The sequence below is a fragment of the Euprymna scolopes genome, chromosome 22, assembly GCF_053919585.1.
Source record: "Euprymna scolopes isolate OS-2025 chromosome 22, ASM5391958v1, whole genome shotgun sequence".
Classification (NCBI taxonomy): Eukaryota; Metazoa; Mollusca; class Cephalopoda; order Sepiida; family Sepiolidae; genus Euprymna; species Euprymna scolopes.
Genome location: NC_136503.1, coordinates 620,433 through 638,992, shown reverse-complemented (window position 1 = coordinate 638,992; position 18,560 = coordinate 620,433). Strand labels below are relative to the sequence as shown.

The 18,560-nt window shown below is 33.0% G+C and overlaps 1 protein-coding gene across 6 annotated transcripts in view; it reads left to right on the top strand.

Annotated features, from left to right (window-relative positions):
• Window positions 1–17,701, top strand: part of LOC145243835 (uncharacterized) — a 35,184-nt gene extending 17,483 nt beyond the window's left edge. For all 6 annotated transcript variants that reach the window (XM_080106858.1, XM_080106862.1, XM_080106857.1 and 3 more), the window contains one exon: window positions 15,007–17,701. In XM_080106858.1, coding sequence (XP_079962984.1) covers window positions 15,691–16,875 — 1,185 coding nt within the window. In that variant the 5' untranslated portion in view covers window positions 15,007–15,690 and the 3' untranslated portion in view covers window positions 16,876–17,701. The remainder of the gene's footprint in view (window positions 1–15,006) is intronic.
• The last annotated feature ends 859 nt before the right edge of the window (window positions 17,702–18,560 follow it).

Below are 18,560 nucleotides of genomic sequence, written 5' to 3'. Positions count from 1 at the left end.
AATAAGTAAAATAAAAATAATAAAATGAAGTGAAATTACGAATGTATTTTTTTAAATGTATATATATTTCGAGTTTAACCTGTGTCTAAATTGTTCTCTTTAATAATTATTTTCGACAGATAGGGAGCAATGTGGAAAAAACCTTTTCTTTGTTTAATTATATTGCTGGAATGGGAGATTTTAGCTGACTCAATTAAACGTCGTGTGGATCTGTTATGTATGTGTTTAAGGAAAGTTGCTTTGTTAAAATTAAAATGGTGGTCGTTCTCCATGATGTATGGCGTTGAGTGTATTGTTGTTTTTTACATCTCTTTTGTGTTCATATATTCTTTTATTTAAATTACGTTGAGTTTCTCCTACGTAAATTCTTCCACAATTAAGGCAGCATATGGAATATATTCCGGCTTTGGTGTTAGTGTTGGTATTAGTCATAATTTTACGTGTTAGATCCCTAATTGTTAAAGAGTTTAGTTTTGTTATTTGAATGTCTGTCTTATTTAGGTTCTTATAGATTGTGTCGTTTTTATTAGTTGGTAATGTTGTCTGCCGTGTGTCTGGCTATATAGGGAATTGTCTCAGTTTCGGTTATGGTAAATTTTCCGTGCTTTCCTTTTTGTATTTGTCAAATAATGTTAAGGGTATTGTAAGTTCATGAATGTATATTCGATATACTCAAATACTTCTTTGATGCATTCTTCACTGCATATTCTCAGGGCCCTAAGAAAAAATCCTATTAGAATACATCATGAATGTAATCATTTTTATTTGTTACTTTCCGATGGACTTTAAAACTTAGATGAACATTGTTATTTATGATATTGATATCCAGAAAAGGTATGGAGTTGTTATTTTCTCTTTCATACATATAGTAAATAGTGGGTTCGATCTTATTTAATTTATCAATTCAATGATTCAATATTGATTTCTAGTCTTGATTCAATATCGTGGCTTTCTAGTCTTGATTCAATATCGTGGCTTTCTAGTCTTGATTCAATATCGTGGCTTTCTAGTCTTGATTCAATATCGTTGTTTTCTAGTCTTGATTCAATATTGCTGCTTTCTAGTCTTAATTCAACTGTGGAGAAATGCGTGACTTACCTGGATAGACCACGTGCGGGTCGGTCACCGAAAATAAATAAAAAGAAAGAAAAGAAACGGTCAAGACTCTTATTTATAGAGTAGTGATCACGTGAGTTAGAAGAATATGCAAATAGAGGTGAACGATTTTGCGATATAAAAAGCCTGTGTTGTTAAGAGGAGGGGCAGACTGTTGGCAGAAGTCAGTGCTGTCAGACGTGCTTTAGAGTTTTGTTATTATATGCTGTGTTCGATTGTTGGGAGAGAGAGAAAAGAGAAGAGGAGGAACCAAGAAGACATTCTGCAGATACTTGACTTTGTGTTGGTTTTAGTTTTCTAGTTTGATTCAATATCGTTGCTTTCTAGTCTTTATTCAATATCGTTGCTTTCTAGTCTTTATTCAATATCGTTGCTTTCTAGTCTTGATTCATCTATTGTTTTCTAGTCTTGATTCATCTATTGTTTTCTAGTCTTGATTCATCTATTGTTTTCTAGTCTTGATTCATCTATTGTTTTCTAGTCTTGATTCATCTATTGTTTTCTAGTCTTGATTCATCTATTGTTTTCTAGTCTTGATTCATCTATTGTTTTCTAGTCTTGATTCATCTATTGTTTTCTAGTCTTGATTCATCTATTTTTTTCTAGTCTTGATTCATCTATTGTTTTCTAGTCTTGATTCATCTATTGTTTTCTAGTCTTGATTCATCTATTGTTTTCTAGTCTTGATTCATCTATTGTTTTCTAGTCTTGATTAAACTATTGCTTTCTAGTCTTGATTCAATATTGTTGTTTTCTAGTCTGTATTCAACTATTGTTTCTTAGTAATCTTGATTCAACTATCATTGCTTTTTAGTCCTCATTCAACTACTGTTGCTTTCTAGTTTTCATATAACTTTCGTTTCTTTGTAGTCTTAATCGAACTGTTCTTACTTTCTAGTCTTTATTCTACTGTCGTTGCCTGCTAGTTATCATTAAATTATTGTTGCTATCAAGTCTTCATTTAACTTATGATTAAATGATTTAGTTTAAAATAGGTGAACCATTCATTGCTGCATGGCTAAGAATAAAATGTGATTATAATCACATCGACGATAAATGGTGTACCTGGCATTGAAATAGGGTTTGAAAGAAATTGAGATCTTAACTGATTCATGTACTATTCATAGCTGAGTTAATTCTATGATAACTGATGAGAAAAGGATTCGAACAAAAGGACCAGCAGAATTAATTATACTACGACTTTTAGGGATTTTGAGAAAAATGGTTGATTAATTTGACTATAAGTTAATTGTAATATTTGTGCCCTCTAGGAAAATAAGGGCAACATACTGACTAGTGCCAAAAAAATGAAAGCTGCCTTAAACCAGAAGGGGCAACTAGAGCAGAATGCTATGTTACTCAAGATATAGTGAAGGAATTGCATGAGCTACACCAAGTGGGAGTAGAAAAAACGCTTTATCTAGTGTGAAAGGTCTACTCAGAGGTGACAAGAGATAGTGTGAAAAAGGTAGTCAGAAACTGTGATCAGTGTCAGACAATTGATCACCAAGCATTAATGAACCAGGGAAAGTTCAAGTGACCGCCGATTGGATGAACTTGTCTATTGACATCACCCACTATAAAGGAGGAGTATACCTATCTATGGTAGATTGTAGTCCAAGGAGATGTACCATTTGGAGAGAGATTTGAGCAAAAACAGCAGACGTCATCGCAGGAGAATTAAAAAAAAATTTTTTTAGCATGGACCAGTTGAAAAGGTGCTTATGGATAATGGAGTGGCATTCCGTTCGGAGATATTTCAGAAAATTTTAGTTAGATGGAATGTCAAGCACTATTATAGAGCAGCCTATCGACCAAACAGAACTGTTATCGTGGAACGAAACCATAGAATTATAAAAGCCATTGTTGAGAGAGGGGAATATCACCTGTAGAAACAGCGTTTTGATTTAATAGTACCCCTAAACCTGGGCAGCTTGAGGACTACTGCATAGGGCGATACTTAAGCACTAATGGCAACACCCTACAGTTAAAGCGTTTACAGAACAATTTGACAAGCCAAATTCTATACGAATTGGAGAGGAGTTATGGGTTAAACCACCTGGAACCCAAATGCAGAACAAAATGGACGAAAGGTTCAGTTACTAGTACACAGTCCCAAAACAATATCAAGGTAGACAATGTACCAAGAGACTTTCTTGACATTATGGTGATTTGGGGAGATTCAGAGAATGAGAGATATTAGCAAGAGGAAGCCAAACAAGAAACACGGCAGAGACCTCACTGAGATCCCAAAGTCTGCTGAGATAATTGGATGACTATGTAATGTGAGTGATCCAAAGGATCGGGGGGGGGGCATGTGATTAAATGATTTAGTTTGGACTAGGTGCACTATAATTAAAATAAAAGAAATGAATTCTTGTCAGCATTCGAACATTCTCAGTTCAGACCTGTACAGACCAGTTCTCCTGCACTTGACTCCCGCTATCTTGGCTCCCGGTCTTCTATGACATTCCAGTGGGTAGCCTCATTGATATGCAAATTACATCAAACTACATTCCCTCTGATCCTTAAAGATTACCTTATAAATTTAAAACCCTGCTAGTCTCTCTACTAGCCCACTCAGATCCTTGCTAATCTCTCTACTAGACCACAATAATCGGCTATACACAGCTAGCCCACAATACTCGACTAGACACAGCTAGCTCATGATACTCGGCAAGACACAATATTACGTTAAGCACACAGCTACCCCTCACTAAACACCTAAGCAGATAGCTAGCCCTCACTTAAAAGTGATGACTCCTTTATACACCACAACCGAAATGTATTTCCAGTTCTTCATTTAAAAGCGAGGACTTTTTCAGAAAAAGAAACAGCTGAATTGCATTTTAGAAATTCTTCATTTTAAAGCGACAACTTTGTCTAGGAAATCCAACCAAATCTCTTTTTAACTTCTTCGTTTAAAAGCAACAACTTTTTTTTTCTGCAAATGCAGCCAAATTTCATTTTAAATTTCTCATTTAAAAATAATGACTTTCAAATTTCGTCTTGGTCATGGCGACTTTATTTTTCAGGCCAAAATAGCTTATAATTAAAAAAGGAAGAAATGAATTCTTGTCAGCATTCAAACATTCTTAGTTCCGACCAGTTCAGTCCGGTTCTCCCAAACTCAACCCGCCATCTTGTCTCCTGGCCTTATCTTACCTCATCCAGTGTGTAGCCTCATTGCAAATTACATCAAACTGAATGCAGCATTCATCATATGAGCCGATGTGTTAACCATGCTCAAAGGATCTTATTTGGTTTTGGAATGTATAGTCTAAATTGTTACCAAAGACAAGATGTTAAAAATTAGTACAAACCTATTCTGGGGCAGCCGAAAAGAAGAAAAAAGAAAAAAAATGACTACTGTTTTCTTTATATGGCTATGAATTTGATAAGTTTGTTATGTGATATGCAAATGAAATGCTCTGTTTATGAATAATAAAAGACTGAGTTTTAAGAGACTAAAGAATTTAGATTTGGAAGTTGAAGAAGCAAGTCTTGTGAGCAATGAGTCGCATTTTGATGGTGAGAGTTTTGATACCAGTATACCACTATCAGCCGGTCACTGGGGTGTGACCGACCGACGTGTTATAGTAAATGTCTTAAAGCGGTCTCATGAAGACATGAAGATGGGCCAGTCATTAGGGTCTGTGTAGTAAGAAGAAAATCATACCTGAGCTGTTGGTTTTGGGTGTGGCTCCTTTCCTTTCTCAAGATGATCTCTTCACCCTGGTGGCATTCTGGTGGGAATCTTCATTTCTTTGTCCTCAGGGCCGCCTTTCGACTTAAGACATTTATGAAGGAATTCATTGCAGACACAAAAAAAATGACACGCGACACAATTGTAATATACAAAGGTATAACTAACTATTTTATTTTACATTAGAGATACAATATATATTACAAAAAAAACAATTTACAATTAATTTTTACAATAGGCTTTTCAAAGCTAACTAACCTACCCTAACTAGTGTTGAGGTAGGGGGTGGCCCCCCTCATTCACGGAGAGACAGTCTATGCGTCCTCACATCATGGTGGTCGTGCAGGAAAGAGACAGAAAGATAGCAAGGGGATTATGGGAAGGGGTTTCTTTGTATCTCTACGCTCATGGACAATTTACCACCCGTCCATGCTGCAGAGTGTGTTAGAAACAGTGGCACAAGGAAATAGTGCCACATCCCTCCCTATGCTATCCGAAATTTATGAGTATTCATAAATTTCAGAAGTCCCTAATTTTCCGTGAATGGTGCGTCAACCGGCCGTCAGCAATCAATGTCCCCATGCTCTACGTTCCATCAGGAACTCAGTGAAGCAAGTTATTTTTTCCACCAGGCTCCTGGTAGACTGGTATACTGCTTCAAATATCAGAGAGGGTAATCATCCTCGCCCTCCATCGAGGCAATGACCTCATGATTTCAGTTACTGGATTTACACTTTCTTAAGCAACCAGTATAATATTTTTTAACAAAGCCGGATTTTACGTGAGTTCATCACGCCGACCTATACGTATTTCACTAAGCCGGATTGTACGTGAGTTTATCACGCCGACCTATACGTATTTCACTAAGCCGGATTCTACGTGAGTTTATCACGCCGACCTATACGTATTTCACTAAGCCGGATTGTACGTGAGTTTATCACGCCGACCTATACGTATTTCACTAAGCCGGATTGTACGTGAGTTTATCACGCCGACCTATACGTATTTCACTAAGCCGGATTGTACGTGAGTTTATCACGCCGACCTATACGTATTTCACTAAGCCGGATTCTACGTGAGTTTATCACGCCGACCTATACGTATTTCACTAAGCCGGATTCTACGTGAGTTTATCACGCCGACTTATACGTATTTCACTAAGCCGGATTCTACGTGAGTTTATCACGCCGACCTATACGTATTTCACTAAGCCGGATTCTACGTGAGTTTATCACGCCGACCTATACGTATTTCACTAAGCCGGATTCTACGTGAGTTTATCACGCCGACCTATACGTTTTTTTTTGTTTGCATAACATTATTTCCGTAACTGGATTTACGCTCCCTTCAGCAACCAGTATAATGTATTTTAACCAAGTCGGAGTTACGTGACCTCATCACGCCGACCTATATATATTTCAAGTTATTACTTCAGTTACTGGACTTACGCTCTCTTCAGTAACCAGTATAATGTATTCTAAATAAGTCGGGGTTACGTGACCTCATCACGCCGACCTGTATGGATTTAGTAAAACCTCGGTCTTCAGAGGTTCTAATCCAATTTAATTCTGTTAGAGCAAGGAGTCTGCCGCCGAGCGACCAATAAAAACTAACACGGAATATTTATTAATTATATAAAGAATTAATTAAGAAGGGCACTCAGCCTTCATGAGTTAGAATACTCAATTAGGGGAAATTTTTTCCAAAAATAAACAATTCAGAAACCTCGTATACATTAAATCAATGAAATAGGGTGTTAACAATTTTTTTTCTTAAAAAGAAAACATTTTTAAAAAATCATTTCAGAGCACCTCGATCACAATTAGAATTTGTTTACACAATGCAAACGCATTTCAGTTATTACATTCATAATTAACTTTTTCCCAAATTTCAGGGTACATTTAAAAAGTATATGTATTTTTTCAAAACTTGATTTACAAAAGATCATTAAAATTTAATTCCAAAATTTAAAAATTATTTCAAGTAATTTGGTTCATCGTTAAAATCAATTTATGTTAATTAACTTCTTTCCAAAGTAATTCATTTATTATTATAAAAACCAATCTTCTCAAAAGGTCATAAACTTCGAATAGACCCATTTTTCGTAATACTATTCAAAAATTATTCCAAACATTTGGTTCATTATTAAAATTAATCTTCCGAAAAGATCATAAAAAATTCATTTTGAATCAATTCACCCTTCACAATACGATTCAGAAATATCCCAAATTTTTCATTTCGTAATTATTATTTTTAAAATTCAGTGTACATTTAAAGTTATTTAATTGATTCTTAAAAATCATTTCTTCTTATAGGTCATTATCAAGGTCATTTCGAATTCAGAAACATTTCACGTTAATTAACTTTATTTTCCAAAGTAATTATTTTATCATTTAAAAGCAATTCTTTTCCTAAACTCACTCACAAGGATTATTTCGAATTAATAAACTCCCGCCACACCTGGGAGTCACATTAGTTAACGACCAGTTCTGTATAGTTAAAAGCTCGAAAAAATTAAAGTTTCAATTAAAGAGAGATCTTTCTAGACTGAGGAAATCTTTTTTTTTTCTTAATAATTAATTCAATTTTACGTATATACTCCTCAGTCAATATTTCAGGGACCCCTATCATACGGTCCAATTTCAAATAAACCTTCAATTAAAGAATTTGCTCGAATAATTCTTCCTTAAAATCATCTAGAGTTCAGGAAAATCTCTTTCGTTAGTCAAACAATATTTCCTTAGAAATTATTAAAAATTCAGAGAATATTCGAAATGTAATAGCGTAATTTTTTCTTTAAGAAAAACTATGAACATTTCAGAGAACTCTCAAAAAAATGAACGTAATCATGTAACAGTTGGCTTTTCCAAACACTCGAAGACTTCAAAAAAAGTACTTTAAGTGCTGTTTGAATAATCGTCTCAGTTTTTATTTTTAATAAAAAAACAATTGAAGACATCATTTAATGTAATTTAACGAAGCATAAATAATTTTGTTCTTTAAACTTGGTAGAAAAATTTAAAAAAACTCCAAGTTAATTCGTTATTATATGCCCTCATGCAATCAGCCATGGGGGTTTAGCTATACAATCATTAAAACGCAAGAGTAGAGAAAGAGAATGAGGGGAAAAAGAAGGGGATAGAGGCAGAGCGATGCCATTACACACCCCACCACCCTCATAACACCATTACGTAATAACAAAAAAAAAAAATCTTCGACGATTTTAAAAGTCACTCTCTCGTCCTCACAGGTAAGGGAATGAGAGAGAGATAGAGAGAAGAGAGAGAGAGAGGCAGGTAGCGTTGTTCTACCACCCATCCCTTAACAACCTCACAAACACCATGACGAGGTCATCTTAGCTTATCTTTCCCATGTGCGGCCATTGTTTTAAACAAATAAGTGACAGGTAGACATTAAACATTTCTACGAGTTTAAAACAAATAACTAAATAGAAAAACAATCTTATTTTGAACAATTTTGTAAAAGGCATTCTCACACAAAAAAAAAACGTTCACATTATGTAATCCAAATTTTTAGCAATCCATTTTTTCTTTCCTTTTTTTAAACAGACAAATCAAAATTAATAAAAAAAACATAATCAAATCAAAAAACCATATATGTTTCGGCATTAACTGCTAATCTAACCCGAAAAAAAAAACACATCAACTGTTCATGGAATAAAATGTAATGTAAAAGTTCTATTTTTTTCAAATCTGAATCTAACACTTGCAAAGTCAAAAGAATTTTTTAAAAAGTCCTATATTTTTATAAACCTGAAATAAAGATCAGATAAAAAATGTTAGGTATCCTTTATTTTCTTTCCTTTTTTTTTTCTTTTTTAAATTTATTTTTCGAGCTTCGTGTTTGAAGGATTTTTTTCTTTTTCTTTCATGTAATAACAAGATGCATAGATATACACACATATAGATATATATCCTGAGAGAGACAGAAAGAGAGAAAGCGTGAGAGAGAAAGAGATATTGCATATTCTAGAGACACTTTTTTCTCGTCTCTGTTTTTTTTTTTTTTTTTTTTTTTTTTTTTTTGTGTGAGACACATTTCTTACTTTTTTCTCGAAGGGTTACTTTCAATACTCTTTTTTTTCTAAATCGATCTTTTGTAAACTGTTTTTTTTTTTTATAGGTGCAACACAATTTTTTTGTTCAGGTTCTGAATTTTCTTTTTGAGTGCGTTTTTTTTTTTTTTTTTTTTTTTTTTTTTTGTGAGCGTGTGTACTGGTCTGCCATTTTTTTTTTAAATTTTGCCAGAAATAGTTTTTTCCGTTTTTAAAGACCGTGGACCATTTTTTTTTTTATTCGATTCGTCTAGTGGTCGTTATTTTTGGTTGTGCCGTGGGTTTAAGGGTCGAAATTATTTCCATGCTGGGAAACAATATGTTCTGGTCATAGTGCATCATTTATACTGCGACACAGATGCGACGAGATCCGTCTGGTAATTAACCAGGGTCAATCCTGGTCACGGCACCATTTATACCACTATCAGCCGGTCACTGGGGTGTGACCGACCGACGTGTTATAGTAAATGTCTTAAAGCGGTCTCATGAAGACATGAAGATGGGCCAGTCATTAGGGTCTGTGTAGTAAGAAGAAAATCATACCTGAGCTGTTGGTTTTGGGTGTGGCTCCTTTCCTTTCTCAAGATGATCTCTTCACCCTGGTGGCATTCTGGTGGGAATCTTCATTTCTTTGTCCTCAGGGCCGCCTTTCGACTTAAGACATTTATGAAGGAATTCATTGCAGACACAAAAAAAATGACACGCGACACAATTGTAATATACAAAGGTATAACTAACTATTTTATTTTACATTAGAGATACAATATATATTACAAAAAAAACAATTTACAATTAATTTTTACAATAGGCTTTTCAAAGCTAACTAACCTACCCTAACTAGTGTTGAGGTAGGGGGTGGCCCCCCTCATTTACGGAGAGACAGTCTATGCGTCCTCACATCATGGTGGTCGTGCAGGAAAGAGACAGAAAGATAGCAAGGGGATTATGGGAAGGGGTTTCTTTGTATCTCTACGCTCATGGACAATTTACCACCCGTCCATGCTGCAGAGTGTGTTAGAAACAGTGGCACAAGGAAATAGTGCCACACCAGAGTGGTGGAGTTCACATCAATTTAATTTACACAACTCTCGTTGCTATCAAATCTTCCTTCAACTATCGGCGCTATTAAGTGTTCATTCAACTATTGTTGCTATCAAGTCTCCATTGAACAATCGATGCTATCGAAGGTTTATTCAACTATTGTCGCTTTCTAATCTTCATACAACTATCGTTGCTATCAAGTATTCATTCAATTATCGTTGCTATCAAGTATTCATTCAATTATCGTTGCTATCAAGTCTGTATTTAACTTTCCTTGCTATCAAGTGTTCATTCAACTATCATTGCTATCTAATCTTCATCCAACTATCATTTCTATCTAGCCTGCTTTTCAACTATCGTTTTTTTTAATCTTATGTCACTATCATTGCCTTCTAGTCTTTGTGTGGCAGTGTAGAAGAATTGATCAGAAGGGGATTCAGAATGTTTCTAAAGTTTCGTCTTATTACATGGGTTGTTCACTCTTAATTTTAAATCTGCTCACTATAATAAAGTGGTGATCCTTCATGTACCAACCCATCTATCTGAAGACAATTTCTTAGACTGGCTAAAAAATAGCTGTATAGAGGTCTAATCCATACGATACTACTAGTAATTTTTGCGTAACCATCATTGTTTCTAAGTCTTTGTACCACTGTTGTTTCTGTCTAACCTTTTTATAACTATTGGTGATTTCTAATCTTTGTATAACTATCGTTGCTATGAAGTCTTTGCGTAACTATCGTTGTTTTCAAGTATTTGTGTAACTATCGTTACATTCAAGTCTTTGTGTAACTATCGTTGCTTTCAAGTCTTTGTGTAACTATCGTTGCTTTCAACTCTTTGTATAACTATCGTTACTTTCAAGTCTTTGTATAACTATCGTTGCTTTCAAGTCAAGTCTTTGTATAACTATTTCAAGCCAAGTCTTTGTATAACTACCGTTGCTATCGAGTCTTTGCGTAACTATCGTTGTTTTCAAGTATTTGTGTAACTATCGTTACATTCAAGTATTTGTGTAACTATCGTTACTATCAAGTCTTTGTGTAACTACCGTTGCTTTCAAGTCTTTGTGTAACTATGGTTGCTCTCAACTCTTTGTATAACTATCGTTGCTTTCAACTCTTTGTATAACTATCGTTGCTTTCAACTCTTTGTATAACTATCGTTGCTATCATTTCTTTGTATAACTATCGTTGCTGTTCAGTCTGTGTAACTATCGTTGCTATCAAGTCTTTGTATAACTCGTTGCTATCAAGTCTTTGTGTAACTATCGTTGCTATCAAGTTTTTGTGTAACTATCGTTGCTATCGTCTTTGTATAACTATCGTTGCTTTCATGTCTTTTTATAACTATCGTTTTTCTCAAGTCTTTGTATAACTATCGTTGCTATCAAGTCTTTGTGTAACTATCGTTGCTTTCAACTCTTTGTATAACTATCGTTGCTTTCAACTCTTTGTATAACTATCGTTGTATTCAAGTCTTTGTGTAACTATCGTTGCTTTCAAGTCTTTGTGTAACTATCGTTGCTTTCAAGTCTTTGTGTAACTATCGTTGCTTTCAAGTCTTTGTGTAACTATCGTTGCTTTCAAGTCTTTGTGTAACTATCGTTGCTTTCAAGTCTGTGTAACTATCGTTACTTTCAACTCTTTGTATAACTATCGTTACTTTCAAGTCTTTGTGTAACTCTCGTTACTTTCAATCTTTGTGTAACTATCGTTGCTTTCAAGTCTTTGTGTAACTATCGTTGCTTTCAAGTCTTTGTGTAACTATCGTTGCTATCATTTCTTTGTATAACTCGTTGCTATCAAGTCTTTGTATAACTCGTTGCTATCAAGTCTTTGTGTAACTATCGTTGCTATCAGGTTTTTGTGTAATTATCGTTGCTATCGTCTTTGTATAACTATCGTTGCTTTCATGTCTTTGTATAACTATCGTTGCTATTGTCTTTGTATGACTATCGTTGCTTTCAAGTCTTTTTGTAACTATCGTTTCTATCAATCCTTGTATAACTATCATTGCTATCAAGTGTTTGTGTAACTATAGTTGCTATCAAGTGTGTTGCTTTCAAGTCTTTGTGTAACTATCGTTGCTTTCAAGTCTTTATATAACTATTGTTGCTTCCAAGTCTTTGTATAACTATCATTGCTATCAAGTCTTTGTATAACTATCATTGCTATCAAGTCTTTGTGTAACTATCATTGCTATCGATCCTTGTATAACTATCATTGCTATCATGTGTTTGTGTAACTATAGTTGCTATCAAGTGTGTGTGTCACTATCAAGTCTTTGTATAACTCGTTGTTGTCATGTCTTTGTATAGCTATCGTTTCTATCAAGTTTTTGTGGGTCCTGGATATGACCTTAAACTATATGCAATGATGAGGCTCCAGCTTGCGAGCTTTAGAGATTTGCATTGCTCCCAGGTCAACTTTTACCCGAAGTGGTAGTACCTGTTATGGTCTCCCCTATGGGTCAAATAGAAACCGACTTGAAAAAATTATAATCTATTAAATACATTTTCTTCAAAATCACTGGATTCGGCATTAAATAACCTGAAAAGGATGGGTATGCCATAAAACAAAAACAATCAACCAACAGGTTTTTGTATAACTATCGTTACGATCAAGTCTTTGTATAATTATTGTTACTATCCAGTCTTTGTATTACTATCGTTGATTTCTAGTCTATAATTAACATTGATTTCAAGCCTTTGTGTAACCATTGTTATTTTCTAAGTTTTTATTTAATTATTAAGTCTTAATTCAACTATCATTACTTTCTAATCGTTATTTAACTATTGTTCTTTCTAGTTTTTATTGTTGCTTTCAAGTGTTCATTCAGCTATTGTTGCTTTCAAGTGTTAATTCAACTATTGTTGCTTTCAAGTGTTCATTCAGCTATTGTTGCTTTCAAGTGTTAATTCAACTATTGTTGCTTTCAAGTGTTCATTCAACTATTGTTGCTTTCAAGTGTTTATTCAACTATTGTTGCTTTCAAGTGTTCATTCAACTATTGTTGCTTTCAAGTGTTCATTCAACTATTGTTGCTTTCAAGTGTTCATTCAACTATTGTTGCTTTCAAGTGTTAATTCAACTATTGTTGCTTTCAAGTGTTCATTCAACTATTGTTGCTTTCAAGTGTTCATTCAACTCTTGTTGCTTTCAAGTGTTCATTCAACTATTGTTGCTTTCAAGTGTTCATTCAATTACTGTTGCTTTAAAGTGTTCATTCAACTATTGTTGCTTTCAAGTGTTAATTCAACTATTGTTGCTTTCAAGTGTTCATTTAACTATTGTTGCTTTCAAGTGTTCATTCAACTATTGTTGCTTTCAAGTGTTAATTCAACTATTGTTACTTTCAAGTGTTCATTCAACTATTGTTGCTTTCAAGTGTTCATTTTACTATTGTTGCTTTCAAGTGTTCATTCTACTATTGTTACTTTCAAGTGTTCATTCAACTATTGTTACTTTCAAGTGTTCATTTAACTATTGTTACTTTCAAGTGTTCATTCAACTTTTGTTGCTTTCAAGTGTTCATTTAACTATTGTTACTTTCAAGTGTTCATTCAACTATTGTTACTTTCAAGTGTTCATTCAATTATTGTTGCTTTCAAGTGTTCATTTAACTATTGTTGCTTTCAAGTGTTCATTCAACTATTGTTACTTTCAAGTGTTCATTTAACTATTGTTGCTTTCAAATGTTCATTCAACTATAATACGTTTTAATTGTTTATTAAACTATCGTTGTTTTCTTGTCTTCATTCAACTATTGTTTTTTAATTTTCATTTATCATTCATTGGTTACAAAGCTTTACTTAAATTTAGCACATACAAAATAAACTGCACTTTTTATTACAGTTACCATATCTTATACACGATTTAATTGGCTTTATGTTGTTTACATCAAGTGGTTAGGATTTGTCTATTACATTTAGCTAGAGACTTTGTATGTCTGTCATCAACTATGTGAGTAGTCACCTATATTGTGAATACTTTGTTTTTATGGCACTTGCATGCAAAGTATGACTACTTTATCAGTTAATAAATATGAAATGCATTGAAATAACACTTTGTGTTTTTAGACGCATAAGAAAAGTGCTAAAATTTTATTAAAAATTAAATCTAGCTCCAAATGGCAAAAACTTTGATATACATAAATATAATTGGATTGGAATTAAAGAACTGTCTCATTAAATTGCTGAATCAGTGTATGAAATATATTTTTAATTTTATTTAAATGCTGTTTTTAGCATGCAACTCTCTAGATATTTCAATTTCCCTTTTAACAATAACAATTTTATTTTTATGCTTTCCACTAAATGCACAATTTTGAATATCTTTGTTGTTTCTTCAATTGATGTATAATCATTTTTGAATGCAAGTGAAAATCATTTTCCAGATAATAGGCTTATTTGGTTCAATTAAATATATGAAATAATGAAATATTAAATGTGAAAAAGATAACTTGTTTTATTTTGGTTACATTTGATAATATATCAAACATTTGTGGGTAGTTTTTGTTATTCTTCAATTTGCTAGTATCTTTAAATATTTTAACATTAATTTATTGAATTAAGAGCAAAGAAAATAATTGTCAGATTAATTACATGCATTGAAAAACAATGATCAAACAGTGTTGTAAACAAAATTAGATTATTATAATCGTTTGATAAAAATGATCCAAAAGTTTTGAAGTTTTTCTAGTACTATTCAAAGAAATTTCTATTTTTATAAACTATAAAAATTGTATAAATAATAAAAACCAAAATAATTACGTTTTGGATCTCATTAATGAACGTTGTTAGGAACTAATTCTACTTATGACTAGAGAAGTATTACAAAAACATATGCCTATTATATTTTAAATTCAATCAATAATCAGTTTGAAGACTTCTTAATTTAAATGTACATAATTTTAGTCTTTTGCTCTAAATGCTGAAGCCTATCTTTAATTTATCAATTTGAATATAACCTTGCCTACAGTTTTACATGGTTAAAATAATTTTCTTCACAAAAGCATTTATAAAATGAACATATTTTCTTAACATTTCTCTTTTAATTATTTTCAGTGTTGCGGAATATTCAGCCATAAATACATAGAACAACAAATGCAAAGTTAAAGCGTGAAACCAGAAGAAATCAAACCATTGGAAACTATACGATATTTACTTTCACCAAATTGGATTTCATGATAATATATTAGAAAAACATTTTCTTTTCCATCTGCATATATTTTTCCTATCTTTTTAGTTTAATTTAATAAAAATAATTGTCCAGAATACTTATGTTTACATCACCAATGTACTTATGAATGTATATGATGTTTGCACACTTGGGCTCTTTAAGAAATAAATAAAACTGCAGATATATAATATACTAGAAAAGAAACATTCTGCTAATGATTAAAACTAATATAATAGCTTAATTATAGTTTCCACATATGGTTAGTTTTGCATAATAATCCATTAAAATATTTATATGTTGTCAATAATTGACTGAATTCTGAAAATATCTATAGATTACATTATTTACGTAAAATGTAAATATCATCTACACAAGATGTAAAGATTCACTGAATATATCATTTTTAATCTGTTTTGATCAACTTGCACTCATTCAACGATGTACTAAATTTCATATGTATAACAAAATGAAAAAATAGTTGAATGTTTCTTAGTTCATTCCGTTTCTTGTGCAAAATCAAAATATAAAAACAAATTTTACTATAAAACTAAAATATTTTGACTTTAAAAATGAACAATAAATCTGAAGCTAAAGAAAAGCCTTATTCTTGTGAAGTATGTGGCTCATCGTTTTTAAAAAAACACACTCTGATCAAACATATGCGAATACATACAGGAGAGAAACCATATTCTTGTGAAGTATGTGGTACTCCTTTTACAAAGAAAGAACATATGTTGCGACATAGGCGAACACATACAGGAGAAAAACCCTATTCCTGTGAAGTATGTGGCTCTTCTTTTTCACGGAAAGAAAGTATGTTGCAACATATGTTAACACATACTGGAGAGAAACCATATCCTTGTAAAGTATGTGGCTCTTCTTTTACAGTTAAACAACATATGTTGAATCATATACAAACACATACTGGAGAGAAACCATATTCCTGTGAAGTATGTGGCTCTTCTTTTACAAGGAAAGAAAGTATGTTGCGACATATGCGAACACATACTGGAGAGAAACCATATTCTTGTGAAATATGTGGTGTCTCTTTTACAACGAAGGGACATATGTCTCAACATATACGAACACATACTGGAGAGAAACCTTATTCTTGTGAAGTATGTGGTTCTTGTTTTGCACAGAAAAGAAGTTTAATGCTTCACATACAGACGCATACTGGAGAGAAACCATATTCTTGTGAAGTCTGTGGATCTTCTTTTACAAGGAAACACACTGTGATGAAACATATGCGAATTCATACTGGAGAGAGACCATATTCTTGTGAAGTATGTGGCGCTTCATTTACAATTAAACACATTCTGATCAAACATATGCGAATTCATACTGGAGAGAAGCCATACTCTTGCGAAGTATGTGGATCTTCTTTTACACAGAAATCACATGTGTTCCTTCATATGCGAACACATACTGGAGAGAAACCATATTCTTGTAAAATATGTGGTTTTCCTTTTACAAAGAAAGAAAATATGTTGATTCACATGCGAACACATACCGGAGTGAAACCATATTCTTGTGAGATATGTGGCTCTTCTTTTACAAAGAAAGAAAATATGTTGATTCACATGCGAACGCATACTGGAGAAAAACCATATTCTTGTGAAGTATGTTATTGTTCTTTTGCAGAGAAAAGAAGTATGTTGCGACACATGAAAACACATTCTTGTGAAGTATGTGGTGCTTCTTTTACAATCAAACAAAGTATGTTGCAACATATGCGATCACATGAAACTTAAAATAAAACATTCATATTAACCTTTTTTGTACCAATGTTCCTTAAATGGAACATAGTTTTCAACATACTATAGAAATTGTAATTTTGCTTTAAATATATAACTATAAGAATAATTTATAAAAGTTTTCATAAATCTGGAGTAAAATGAAGCTACTTTAATAGAAATAACTTATAAAAATTGAATTTAAAGCAAAATTACAATTTCTATAGTATGTTGAAAACTATGTTCCATTTAAGGAACATTGGTACAAAAATGGTTAAGTATGTATCTTCTTTCCATTACCTTGTAAAATATATATTTCTCCCCTTTTTAAAGCAACACTATGTTAAAGCACACCACAAAACTACTTACAAACTATATTCCTGTAAAATATAACTAATCGGATATGTTTACGAGAAAGAATAATTGGGTCATTTACATCATATAAATGGTTTGTTTATAATAATTCATAATTATTCACAATTGGTTTATTTATAATATAATGTTGATTGGCATTTGCAAACATAAACTGGATGGACACAAAAAAGAATTTCAAAAACTGACAAATATAGATGGTGAACCAAATATAAGAGAGATTCAAACAATTGCACTTAAAGAGAACGTGCAAATCATTAAAATATTTTTCTGTTAGAATGTCTAATGTTAAGTAGAATGCCCCATCCCTGGTTGGAGAAAATTGAAAAGAGAAAACCATGGGAATGATATTGTTGGGAAGTGTTTGTTTTTTTATTCTTGTGAAATGTTTTTAATTTTTTAAAAAATATCTCACAAAATATAAAGATTCTAGTACAGTATATTTATGAGTGAAAATAAAATGTAGAACATATTTGGTCGGATTCCTTTTTCGCCAACTCCTGACTGCATTGTTTGTTCTCTATATCTCTCCTAGTTGTCAAAAACGGAGCTGTGCTTTCCCACTCGTCCTTTTCACAACTGTAACTCGTCATATGTAAATTAATTCCATATGCATATTAATAAGCCATAGCTTGTATATTACTTTTGCCACATTCCCACTGATGTCATCATCACAAACAATGCAACCGGGTGTGGGCCTCTTTGTTCCGCCACTCCTACAGAGAGACCAGCAATTTCCTCCATGAAAGAATAAAGCTCGCCTGTTTTAGGATTGCCTATTGTCATCGTTATCAGGCAGTCTATCATTGTTGTTATCATCAGGGGTTCTGAGCTACTAGTATCAGAAACATTGTCTACCGATATCAATCTGGCTTGATCAGTAGTTTGCTTTGAAAGTGTCTGCAACAGTGAGTATCCTAGCTTGTTCCAGCAAATCATAGTGAGTCATCGTAATGAGTCAATGTCAGTTTCAGCTCTATTGAGATGCCATTGGGGCACCCGTCATAAATGCTAGATCCATTGCATGAGCCCTTTTCTAATGAATCCAGCCATTCCTGCAAGTTGTCATATTTTATTTGTGTATACTTCTACGTGTTCTCATGCTCACTTAAGTTGATTAAATTTTGCATACAGAGAATGCCTTATTCATAAAAGTCATTTAACTGAGCTTCAATCGTCAATGTCTTTCTGATGACCTTCACCTTCATCTATCTCCAGATAGAGTTGGAACCGTATGCCCCTCCAAATATAAAGGCTCACAACATCATCTATTTACTGTAGTTTTGCAACATGTAATAGTTTTTGAGTCAGGCCGGCACGTTTCCATCACC